We start from the raw sequence: 13,221 nt of genomic DNA on the forward strand, positions 1-13,221 counted from the left end.
CTTATCTGATGTTTGGGTGTTTCTCTTTATATCTGCATTATTATTGTCTTTATTTTACAATGTGAAGTGTCAACTTTTGTGATTTGGTGTTATATATGAATAAAACTGAATTGAATTGAACGGAACTGAATTGAATTAAATTAAACAGTGAGTGCTGCTGTTTTGTGTTGAACAACATTTTGGCTCTCCTGATAAAATGAATCTTCTTATTGTTATTCTTATTATCTTCTTATACAACTCACTATTAACTGAACAGCCAATGAAATAGTCACTCTGTGGAAAAACTGGATAAGTAATTAGTCGCTCAACCACACAACATTAAATAGCAAATAAATCCATCTTCAAAAGTCTCTGTGCTTAAATTCCTGAACTTAAATTTAAAGAAAACTGGCTGCTCAAGACAGGCCAAGTGTAACTTTGTGTTACCGTATTTACCGCACTATAAGGCGCACGTAAAATCCTTAAATCTTCACAAAAATCGACAGTGCGCCCTATAATCTGGTGAGCCTTATAGTGCGGTAAATACGGTACTACTTCTGCCACAGCGCAGTCTGGATTTTCCCAGCCCTTGTAGGCGGGGCTGCTGAAGCACCTTTGAATGGGAAGGACATATTTAAAGAGGCACAGATCACTGTTGATGTCGAGACAGTTCAAAGTATAATTTATGTCAGGTCTCTGGTCTTTCTGTCAATTTACACCTAAAATATGAGCATTTCAACAATGGTTATCAAACCATATGTTGAAAAACCATGTCATTATTTGTTCATGCATAATAAACTAAGCTTACTTCAACTGAACTCTAAAGTTTGGGTTCTGAGCTTTAGATATTTGTAGATTACCACTTGAAACTACATGTGAGAATGTGGAAGATCAAGACAAATCTGTAACTGATGACTTATAAGAGCACAAAAGTAACTTTAGTGTTTCACACTGAAAGATGTTTAATTTCCTCAGGAGTGAATAATAAAGGATTTGGAGTTTGTTTAGTAGCTGTAGCTTTATGAAAATTGAAAAGTGTTTTTAAAATGTATTAAATCAACAATGCTTTTTTTGCCAAGTGAATTTTTACATATAGTTTGCTCTTAAAATAAACTCTTTGAGAAAGAAAAATCTAACATATTTATATAATTTGTTCAGCAATTTGATCTTAACAAACTGATGCCACTTCTCCATTGTTTAAAGAATCAATGTAATGTATGCTATTGTTCACTGCATGACATATGGCCATAAAGGACCTCATCACATGAATCATTCACTACCACAAATATCCTGAGCTTATTTACCTCCTTCTTAGTAAAAGTCATATCTGTAGAATTTTCTTTGATGTTTTAAAGCTTGAGTTAATGACAGAGCTCACATAATTACTGGTAAAATGTCTTTCTCAAAACCATGTTAAGACATAAATATGATTTAGAGTTATACTCTGACAGCTGAAACACCTTGTAAAGTACCGGCAGAGTAGGTAGGTGAGCCGAGAAAAGCCCCTGGAAATTAAATGCGGACCTTTTGCATTGCTGGGTATACGAGTGTAAGTATGAGGATGTGATAGTTGAAAAGTGAAACTGAAACAAAAACGGGCACTCACAGAGCGGCACAACGAAGTTTTAGACGGGCTGAAAGTTCTCATGTTAGTGTAGAATTGCAGATAAAATGGATGAATATCCGTATCCACTGTTTTTTGAAGCCACTGACTTTACAGACAGAGAGAAGGAGAAAGTGAGGAGATACTTTCAGAAAAGGCGAGACTCCGGGGGTGGCGACTGCGGAAATGTAGAAAAACTCGGAGGAAGCGTTTATAAAATCTGTTTCAAGGAAAAAGAAGGTAGGGCAGTCAGTTATTTGTAAAATATTTTTTGGGGATTTTTGTTTAATTGCAGGCTGTTTCAGTGACTCTGTTTATGGTGGCTTTAGATCAAGAGAGAGTTTTGCAGAGGAAGTTTCACACCATCACTCTTCCGAGTGGAGAAGTGCGGCTGACCGTGAGCCGGACAAATTCGCAACAGACCTCTGACCAGCCATCGCCAAGCCAATCACTGGTACAGTTTACTGCCCTTTCAAACATGACTTTTGGTTACAGTAAAAACTGAGTGTCAGAGCCAAATAATGTTGCGAAACCAGTTTTAGCGGAGTTAGCCTCCAGGGAAAGTTGAACCGCTGAGGACAATATTGACAAAAACAGATGATTTTAAAATATTTTAAACACACTGTAAGTACTGCAAAGAATACATTCTAAATAGTAAAACTCTCTCTTTTAAAAACTACACGATCATTAAATTTGATGCCAGGGACAAATTTACAGAATGTGTTTGTTGTTTTAGAAGAATGTCAGTGATGTATCACTTCCTCTTCTTACAACATTTGGGCAATGGACACATCAGCCACTTTAGTTATGGAAGTATATGTTTGCTCCACTTTTGCTGTGCCATCTTTGTTATTCATCGTTATTATTATGCCTCAGATGTTTTCAGTGGCTGACAGTTCTCAGGCTTCTTTAACTTATGAGTCTCGCTTTTGATACAAAGTTTAAAATATAAGTGTAGTTTAGTGTTGTTTAAATAAGGAAGCCCTTCCCTGAAAAATACATCATGTGGATAGCACAGCATGCTTTTGCATTAAAGCCTTTGTAGACAAGTAAGTAACCCATGCCATGTATGTCACTCCACCTCCATACCATCAAAGATAATGCTTTTCAAAACATGGGTGACAACAGGCAAGATGGTGATACACTCATGGGACACTTTACTATTTGATACACCTTGATAGTACCAAGTAAGACTTCAGTACTGCTTTAAATCTTTGCTGTTAGTTTTTGATTGTAATGAGTTGTCATTTGAGTTACTTTTTCTTTCCTATCAGCTCGAAGCAGTCTGGCCACTAAACTAGCACACAGATTAAAAAAAAAATCATGTTTTAAATGATTCACAAATTATTTCATTCTGCTTTCATTTACATGGTACACAATAGACTAATTGTTTTAGAAACAGGGTTGTGGTGTATTTCTGTTATAAGACAGTGTCATAGTCAGACATTACAAAGAAAAACAAAAACATATTAACAGAAATGTTAATGTTAATGTCAATATGTTTTTATCTACATAGGACTGTATGAATCTGTACCACTAGCAACTGCTGTGAAATCCATTTTTTTGTGAAACGAGTTTATTTAGGAAACAAATACTTATACATGTCTTTTTTCTCTTAAGAGGTGGTGATTAAAATGGTGTTTGGATGTTGGATGGATGTTGAAGTGCTAGGGCTGTGCGATATGACGTTAAATAAAAATCATGATTAACTGAACGCAATGACACACAAACTAGGTTTGTGCTGTAAATATGCTGAACCACTAAAGCTGAGATATTTTTGGCATTTTCTCATAGTTTTCTTCTTTTTGATTGATGTTGTGTTTACTGTGTAAGTCAAGTATCTGTCCAAACAACGGATACAGTATTTGTATTTGGCATTGGGCTCGGTGTTTCAAGTTTCCTCTATGATGGTTGTCATGGATGCCACAGACTGGACATAGCAGAGATAGTACATAATGGGTGAAGTATTAATAAGTGTAAAGAGAAAAGAAATAAAATACATGACATGGCAAAGATAACGTCAATTAGAGGTTTTGAAAGAGGGTTATGATTCATTCTTGACTTACTGCCCAGGCCTAAGTGGTACACAATACACAATACGTACACAATAAGTAGCATATCTTATAGCATAAACTCACAGATTTGTTTGATTTCTTTCCGTCTTTTAGACCTCAACAAACCCAAACATAAAGGGTCTTGAGAAGACTTTCAGGATAGATGTTTTCCTGCTGTTTTTCCTGAGAGACAACTGTAAAGCATACAAATTTTTTGAAAAACAACTCTCGTCAATCGGCTGCACAGTGGAGCTAAATTTCGATGAAGAGGAGGTTTTGGTTAGAGGAGAGGTTGACAAGGGTCCAGGAGAAGGATTTGGTGGTGCTGCAGAGAAATGGGAGTGTCAAGTGGATCAGGTCTTCGTCCAGCTCACCGAGACCTACAACTGTTTTCATGTGCTTGAGCCAAAACAGGTGAAAATAGTACTGCAGGACTCTGCCTTTAAGACAGATGATATCAAAGTTTACACAGAGAGTGGCTATGCTGTGGTTGTGGGAGAGGTTGATGCTATGAAGGAGAAGATTGCAATTCTGGAAAAAAGCCTAACCACCAAAAAGGAAGTGCCGATTGTGGAGAAGAAGTTCAAGCTCATAGAAGAAGAGTTCAATCGAGAAATGCGTGCTAATTGTCCAGAGGTTACAATCATCAGAGGTAGTGCCATGATCACTTTGGAGGGCCCTGACAAAGAGGTGCAGTCAGGAGCTGCAAAACTGGATGAACTGATTAAGAACATAAAGGAGAAGAGTGTTAAGTTCCCTACAGCTCTGCTTATCTTCATGAAGACCAGTGATGCCATCCCAAAATACCAAACTCGCTTCCAGCAGAGCCTCAGAAACCCTGTTTTCTTTGAGGTGGGTTCAGATCTGGTTCTGTCCAGTTTGTCCTCTGATGCTCTGAATGAGGCTGAGGCAGCAGTGATGAGAGACTTTGAAGTGATCACTGTACAGCTGCAGGGTGCAATAGATCTCAACAGGTTGAAAGAAATTCTGACGAAAGCCAAGAACGAGGCAAACAGTAGAGAGTTCAGAGTGGACATCAGCTACATGCCAGGCGCCAGGGGAACCTCAACAACCAAAGTCCGACTGGTGGGCTTCAGTGAAGACTTGGCTAGGCTCAATGAAGTTCTTCACGACTTCCAGTTGAATCAAGTTTCAACTCAAGAAACCATCAATCTGCTTCATCATGACACTGTCTACTGTTTTGATAAAATCTTAGACTTGATTGGCATGAAGCAGACCAAGGTGACCTTACAAGCCTCACATTTTCCAAATCCTTGTGTGTTTGTGTCTGGTCCTCGATGTCATGTTCAGGAGGCCAAGGAGGCCCTAACATCAACTCTAGACAGTGTTATAGTAGACACGTTGACTCTAGATGGACCAGGGGCTCAGCAGTACTTCAAGGAAGAGGGTAAAGTGACTAAAGAGCTGATAGAGGGTTCCTGTCACGTCATTATCCGAGATAAGCAAACTGCAGCCACCCCAAATGTGCAAAGACCACGAAACACCAGCAGACTCAGTGACACACCTAGATCTCTCAGCTACAGCAGCAGCATGTACAGCACAATTGGAAACTCTGCAATCAACAGAACAAACCTGAAGATCAAACTCAGCAGTTTAGAAAATGAACAGGTTTGATTATTTTCATTCAATTCTATTTCCCATAATCCCAAAATAAAATATCAATATTCATGTTATTCAATATTATTTCTGCAGGCAAATGTTCTGGTGGTCCCCATGCTCAACAAGCAGCTGACTTCTACAAATATTGGCAAGAGTTTGTTGGCTAAAGCTGGGAATGTATTAAAGGTAAAGTTTGATTCAGTCTTAGCCAGTTGTGCCCTCGCCCCTGGTGATGTTCAGCTGGTTGATGCACCTCCATCTCTGGGCTGCTCCAAGATTTTCTTCATTGAGTGCTTGCCTTGGGACGGAGTAAGAGGAAAGAGTGTTCAGGTAAAATTAAGGACTTTCATAATACTTATAGTGATGGAAAAGATCAAATTCATTTACCTTTAGAAGTACATGAATGAATTTCCTTTGGGATTGGTAAAGTTTTATGAAATTAAATAAAGTACCATTTCTGTGTAAAGTTGAAAGTTTGGAATAACTTGATGTTATATGGCACAAACTCCAAGCAAGGATTTATAGAATGAAATCTAACTGTAACATAGTTTAAAAATATGTAACTTTTAATTTGCAGGCTCTTGGTAACGGTCTGAAGTGGTGTCTGGAGCTTTGTGTACGGCAGAATTTGGGTTCAGTGGCCATTCCAATCATTGGGCCAGGAATTGTTTTACAATACCCGCTGAGAGAAGCCATTCAAGTGTTGACTGACGTCATTCACCAGTTTGGATTATCTGCATCCTCTGGCTCTCTTACAAACATCCACATTGTGATTAAACCTGGCTACCCTGATTCTGAGGCGGTCAGTGTCAATCGATATGTCCTGATCTGATATGTAACATGAAGGCATCCATATTTCATCGTGTTATTCTTTGTTTTTATCTACAGTGCTACCACGATGTCTACAAACAGCTCAGCTTAAATATGAACCAGGGAGGCCAAGGTAAACTAGCACTACTCAGACTGTCTTCAGTATGTAAAGTGAGCAGATAAAAAGCATTCAGCCAGTGTCATATTTTACCATCTTCATCAGCACCCTCAGTATCAGAATAAATTTCAGACAAAATCTAATGTGTGGTGTTCTTCATCTCAGCAATCTTCAGGTCCCTCACCAGTGACCTAGATGACATTGTCATGATACTGGGAAGAGGAGTTAAACTACATGTGGTGTTTGGTGACATCACTAATGAGACTACAGATGCTGTGGTGAACACAACAGACTTCCAAAATTTTAACTTTGGTAGGTGAAACACAAAGGCAGGAAGGCGGAGTGAGCAGGATGTTCATGCTGTAACTGTAAAGTTATTTTTAACCACAATGGTAGCATAGCTCTCTGTGGATGGCAAAGGCAGACAGCTATTTATGAATATTTGCTCAGAAATGGGGATGTATATTTGAATGTAATCTTTGAAGATTGAAGTTTTCATTTGGCATATACTTATACTGCTACTGAGCACAAGTAGTCATGGTCCCACAATGTAAGTAATTAGTCAGTTACTTATATTTTACATTTAATGTGCATGTGGCTGCAAAACTAACTACTATTTTACATTTTGTATTTTATATCTCGTACCTATCATGGTTGTAGGTTCACATTTTTTGTGCAAGTGCAGATCAGGCAGATTCAGCAGCATTTCCTATAAATACTTGTGGATTGATTGTGAAATAGAAACAGATCATGTGGCTTGAGTCACTGTCAGAGGAATCATAAGAAATCAAATGGGTAGAATGTCTGATATTACACTGCATGCAGTAGTTGAAATTGACTGAGATTTGTCCACAGCTATTTGATGGATTGCAATGAAACTGATGTAAAAAATACATCTAAGGTTGTTACTAGGTCCAGATTTATTCATTATTTTTTATTCATTTTTCGTCTCCTTCTAAGATGGGGTATGCAAAGACATCTTAACTGTAGCTGGACCACAGGTGGAAACTGAACTGAAAGCAGGTGAGAAAAAGAGAAGCAGCTATTTATCTTCTCATCTTACTTATCTGACTCTCACTCATGCTTCCTGTGTCACTTTCTGTGCAGCAAAAGTGGACCGAGGAGAAATTTATGTGACCCAGTCTGGAAACTTCCCCTGTAAAGCTATTTTTCATGTATGTGGACAAAAAGATGAAAACCTTATTGAACAACTTGTGTGTGATATCATTTGCTATTGTGAATGGTATAAATACAGCTCTGTGGCAATTCCGGCCATTTGTGCTGGTAAGTATTTTGTTTGACATTCTAAGAATTTGTTGTGCTACACGCACACACACACCTAAATGCAAGTGGTGTTTTTCCAGGTGCTGGCGAGTTGGACCCTGCTGTTGTGGCAGGAACTATTCTTCAAGGGATCAAGTCTTCTACATCATCAATGACCAGCCTCACCGACATCCGCCTTGTCTTGATTAAGATCAATGTCTTCTTGGCTTTTAAAGAGGAAGCGATGCAGATGTATTCCCCAGCTGTCATCAACAGAGGTGACAGAAATATTCACAAACTGACATTTTGTCTGGTTATTTAGTGTAGTGATTTTTAAAATAAAAGCAGATTAAAAATTATTTTACTGATTTGTTTGATCCACCTTCCAGTGTCATTTCAAGAACAACAACAGCAACAACAGTCTGCTCCTTCTGTGAGTGCATACCTCAGCAGTCTCCAAATCAGCTCCACAAGTCAGCAGTCTGTCTTCACGTTCCTGGGTCTTTCCAAAACGGACATTGACGATGCCATGGAAAAGCTGAAGCATCAATATCAGACGCAGTGCTCCAGTAAAACCTTCTCAAAGGAGGAACTGGATTTCCTCAACCAGGATGACATGATGGAGCTGAAGGAGCTGGTGGAGTCTGAAGGTCTATTCATGCAAACTGATCAGTCTGGCACCCTAACAGTGAGCGGGCTAAAAGACGGGGTCACTTGGGTGATGCAGAAAATGAGTCAGTGTCAGTACATGACCCTCACTAGAGAGGTGAGAGTGAGGGAGGAAGAGGATGTTTACAACAAAGTGGTTTGGTGCATCCTGGCAAATAATGGTAACTGGGACAGACTTCCCAAATCAGCTAATCACCAATTGGAAAAAAACGAATTAACAGAAGGTATAACAGATGCACAGGGACTTATATGGGAGGTTGATGTACAGGCTATGGTGGCCACACGACCACTGAGCAGGCAGACGACAAAGCTGAAACGACTTGAGAATCTTCCAGGTGAGTAGATAGTTCTCAGAAATGTTACAAAAATGACCCGACTGATACTGGAGTTTGATGCTTGAGAGTAATACAAACTTAAATAAACAAATGTTAAGGTTTTGAAAGAAATAATTATACTAAAAAACTATTAAAAAAATGTACTTGTAGTAAAAATAGTTGCAAAAGTCACTATGAGGAACGACAGTAACAGTAAATAGTTTTGAAACAGGAAATGTTGAAATATCAATATTAAAAATATTAAAGTCTCTCCTTATCTGCTGATTTCAAATTGCATTGCAAAGGAGTGTTAGATTGGTGTCAGAAGGGCACCAATATAGCAAACAGTGTTAAGACTGATATGTGGCTGGACTGAACCAAATCCCAATTTTAAAACATCTATGCAATGTGTAAAAGTCAATGACAGCTTTATTGCTAAGCTCTTAAAAATACAAAGAAACAGAGGAGGGAAAAAATACTTTTTCAACTTCTCAGAAAACACAAGGCACAGAGGAAAAGAGCTGAGAGAGAACGCAACAAAGGGCTATTGAAGATTGATGAGACAGAGGAAAGAACTGGACACGAAGCGCAAGAGACGAAAGACCACCAAAGTAAAACAGGAAGTAAGAGATGACAGACTCACAACATGAAAGCGTGACAGAGAGACAGAAGATAAACATAGAGACACAGCTGAAGGAACAGAATGGGAATAGAAAGGGGCTTTAACAAACGTATCATCAGTTAAAGCAAGCAAGCACTAAAGTAATGGAAAACAGGAAATTCAGAAGACTAAGGAGCTAAGCTAAGTCCTATGCCAAAACCGAATGAACCGAAAAAACTTTGGAACAGGAGAAAAAAAACAAGGACAAACAAGAATACACAGTTAGAGAAAAACTTAAGTGTCCCACAGAAGCCAAAACCCTGTGTCTAAGCCTACACTTACAAGTTATGTTTTTGTTTTTTTCATGCGCCATCTTACAAAAAAAAAATCAGTTGCTTCTGTGTCTTCTCTTGTGTATACTACATTTGTTGCGTCATTACCTGACTTAATAAAATATAACAAACATGTTTTCTTTTTCAGACTTTACTTTCCCTCTGTACTGGGACCCCATGGCTGCCAATGAGACTATGAAGGTGGTTTCTCTGGAGACTTCTTCTGCAGAGTATCAGAGTGTGAAGGAGGCTTTCAAACGAACTGTCCCCAAAACTGTGATGAAGGTGGGTGGCTTTTCCTGCACAAGTACAAGTACATATATACACAAGTACATGCATACAAGCTGAAAAAGTTGATTGTGTGGTTACAGTGCAAACTGGTGAGCATTACTGGCTGTAATGTGGTCTGCTTAACTGGTCAGCTATCATGATACATGTTAACATTCAGGGATTGTATTAAGTGCACCAGACTTTATATCAACAGTGCATGTGGTCACTAATTACATATTTTGGTAACATAAAAGGTGTAACAAAAATATTTATTCTTATAAATCTCGGATTCCCATTCTTATAATTCTTTTTGTTCTTATGTTATTGTATTTTGCACACCTCTGTTGCTTGTGAAGCTTGCACACAAGAATTTAACTCGCAGGGTCTGTACCAGTGTACCTGCACATGAAAACAATAAAAGTGATTTTGATCCTTTTGTGTCCACACGTAAAACATGATTGAATTTAATTAATTAATTTAGTAAATTTATATATTAAAATCAAAATAAAAAAAGAGAAATACAGGAAATTAAAGAAATCAGTCACATTGTATCAACAAATTAATTGCCACATTAAAAAAATAAATACATTTTATTTTACTTTATCAATCAATCTATCTATCTATGTTGGATATTTGCAGTTTCTGGCCACCATATCTCTGTGGTCCATTGAACCGATGTCAATGTATTTGCTCAGAAATGCTATGAAAAATTCAAACTCCAAACCCTACCTGAGAAATATCATGTTTGTAAAGTGTTTTTTTATTTTAATTTTTAAGTTTCTAGTTTTCAGATTTGCAGTAAGAAAGTCATTAATTATTCACTGCTGTAATCTAAACTTCTCATACCTGAAACACATGCCTCAGTTTATGGTTACCACCATAAAGACATGAACTAAGCCATCAGATGTAATTAATATCCACACTGCTTTGTTTGGCATCTCTTTGATCCTTTGGTTTCGGTCTCTCTTGTCAGATTGAACGTTTGCAGAACGTTCACCTGCGGCGCGCCTATGAAGCCCAGAAGAAGCACATTTCTGATAAGAACGCACACGAGGGAGGAGCAGCGGAGAAACCTCTGTACCACGGGACAACTCAGGAAAACTGCCACTCCATCATGACAACTGGATTCAACAGGAGTTTTGCTGGGCAAAACGGTGATAATTGTTACTGAACAAAACAACATTTTTCTGTTGCTTCAAAACGAATCACTAGTGTTGACTTTGTCTTAGAAATTATTACCTCCTATACACCAGGGTTTTACATATACATGTAAGTCTTTACAGCTCGGATCACTCTGACATTGTGTCTATATTGGTCCACCGTTATGTGGTGACAGATTGATCATTTGCAGACTGCTTCAAGTATTTTATAGTCTTGAATGTGGTTGTATTTAACCATCATTTATAGACACAAACAGGACTCTTAGGATATTAAATGCAAGACTTACAGGACTTACAATACTTACGTAATATATGTTGGAAGTCACCATGTTTTATCTATGATAACCTATTACTAATTTCCTTTTTTTTCTTCCTACATTCAGCAACTGTACACGGTCACGGGACCTACTTTGCTGTAAACGCCAGCTACTCAGCCCAGCCCACCTACTCCAAGCCAGCTGCTGATGGTTCTCGGTTAATGTTCGTCGCCCGAGTCCTCACAGGCGTCTTCACTCAGGGCCAAGCTACCATGAAGGTGCTTCCACTCCGAAACAGCCAGCAGCCTCACAACCGCTTCGATAGCGCAGTGGACAAAATTGATAACCCTACCATGTATATTGTGTTCCATGACAACCAAGCATACCCCGACTACCTCATCACATTCAAAGGAGATTAAGGGAAAAGTATTTTCTACTGTGGAAAAATGAAGGTTTCTGAAAAATCCAAAAAGAACAATATTAAAGTTATATTTCTAACTACATAAAGATTTGTGTAGTAACTGGAAGTGTGTGGAAAAGTTACATTTGTAAAGGACCCAGAAACTTTGTCATAGTTTACACTAAATATTTAGGAAAGTTTTGCACACAAAACTAAATTTCCCTGTTGGGTACCTATGTGGAAGGTTTCTCTTACAAGAAGACAATGCACTTTTCATACTGCAAGCAATTATATTTAATGCAAGCACGAGTTTATTTCTTCAGTGTTAAAGGATATCTTATCATAATCTAGTTTCGGAAAGCTGTAAGAATTATGCCAACAGAAGCTGCTTATATATGAAGTATATGAAATATGAAGAAATATGACATGTACATACATACATACATACACACTAAAGGTATGTCACACAATTATGCAGTTTTTAATCTTTTATTTGATTTATATTTGTATCTTACATCTTCACAAGATTTACTGCATGCTTGTCTGGTCCTTTTTAGTACAAAGAAAAATTAGAGGAGGTGGGTGATCAACATTCAAATAGAAACTGTATAATTTTAATTGAATTTTGTTCGCATTATGCAAACATCTTGATGCATGCTCAATCATCCAAGTAAGTAAATCCCAAAAAGTTGCTTCTGTTCATTTGGATGTAGCATTTTCAGTGGGAGAAACGTTTTGTCACTCATCCAAGTGACTTCTTCAGTCTCAGCTGACTGCAGGTTTCCCCAACCCTTATAAACAGTGCATTTGCATAATGACTGAAACTACCACCAATGAAGGAACAATGGGCTCGCAGGTCAGTTCCTCGTTAATTGCGATTAATTAATTTGAAAAAAAAAAAAAACGCATTTAAACGCACTTTGCATTCCAATCAAACAAGAAATTTTGTCAACAATTTCCTGGTATACCGATTACACTGATGCACACATCAGAGCTACAAAGATGGCGTGCCCAAAACCATAGGCATCCTCCTGAGGACTCGGCCTTTGCGGTCTACGTGGGCCGGGTCCTTAGAAGGTCGGGTAGGCCGGAAGTAAACGGCTGTGAAATTGGACGGTCTAGCCTTCAGATTTGCGTCACAGCTGTCTCGGTGGAGTTTAATAAACTCAGCCGTCTGCTCCTTGCTATCTAAAATATAACAGGGCACTGGAGCAAATTCTTGACCATCTCACACTTCTGTTTATTCAGTTTTCTTCGTTTCAGCTGTGTGAAAACTAAGGAGGAACCCACCCGAGGGATTAATAAAGTTTTATTTAATCTAATCTAATCTAATAACTTTAATCTCAGCCAAACCGATTTACTCACGAACAAATAAAACACTGAAAAAGCCAAACAGTAACATTTTTAGGTAATCTAAGTGACTTATATATTACGTTTTACCTGAGTAGCGAAAGACCGCGGTGATCTGAAAATGATGTGCCGTTCTCGACGGCTCTAGTGACCCTCGAGCTCCCGGCTAGCTATCGAGCTGGTGGGTACGACTTGCAAAATGGACTGTTCTGGACTGTAGAACACTATCAGTGGTAGAAGATAGGGGGTTAGAAAATGTGCTACAGTTAGCGTCAGGTGATCCAACTTTCCAACTTCCATGTCAAAAGACTATTTTAAGTAAATTCAACAGCTTTATGACACCGAAAAGCAAGCAAAATTAGATGCATTGTAGAAAGCCTTGCTAATATGGAGGAACTACACCAGGAGCACACAAGACTGC

The 13,221-nt window shown here is 38.4% G+C and overlaps 1 protein-coding gene across 1 annotated transcript; it reads left to right on the forward strand.

Annotated features, from left to right (window-relative positions):
* Positions 1–1,604: 1,604 nt before the first annotated feature.
* LOC148104201 (protein mono-ADP-ribosyltransferase PARP14-like) lies at positions 1,605–11,495 on the forward strand. The gene is made up of 14 exons (XM_087836483.1): positions 1,605–1,822; positions 1,912–2,036; positions 3,751–5,265; positions 5,350–5,586; positions 5,834–6,058; positions 6,145–6,199; positions 6,350–6,496; positions 7,145–7,207; positions 7,292–7,468; positions 7,549–7,725; positions 7,837–8,451; positions 9,512–9,648; positions 10,607–10,787; positions 11,177–11,495. Exons 1-14 carry the CDS (start codon positions 1,651–1,653, stop codon positions 11,467–11,469), a joined length of 4,119 nt encoding a protein of 1,372 aa, XP_087692609.1. The 5' UTR covers positions 1,605–1,650; the 3' UTR covers positions 11,470–11,495.
* The last annotated feature ends 1,726 nt before the right edge of the window (positions 11,496–13,221 follow it).

Source organism: Neolamprologus brichardi, chromosome 3, assembly GCF_056152115.1.
Source record: "Neolamprologus brichardi isolate AB-2024 chromosome 3, ASM5615211v1, whole genome shotgun sequence".
NCBI classification, from domain to species: Eukaryota; Metazoa; Chordata; class Actinopteri; order Cichliformes; family Cichlidae; genus Neolamprologus; species Neolamprologus brichardi.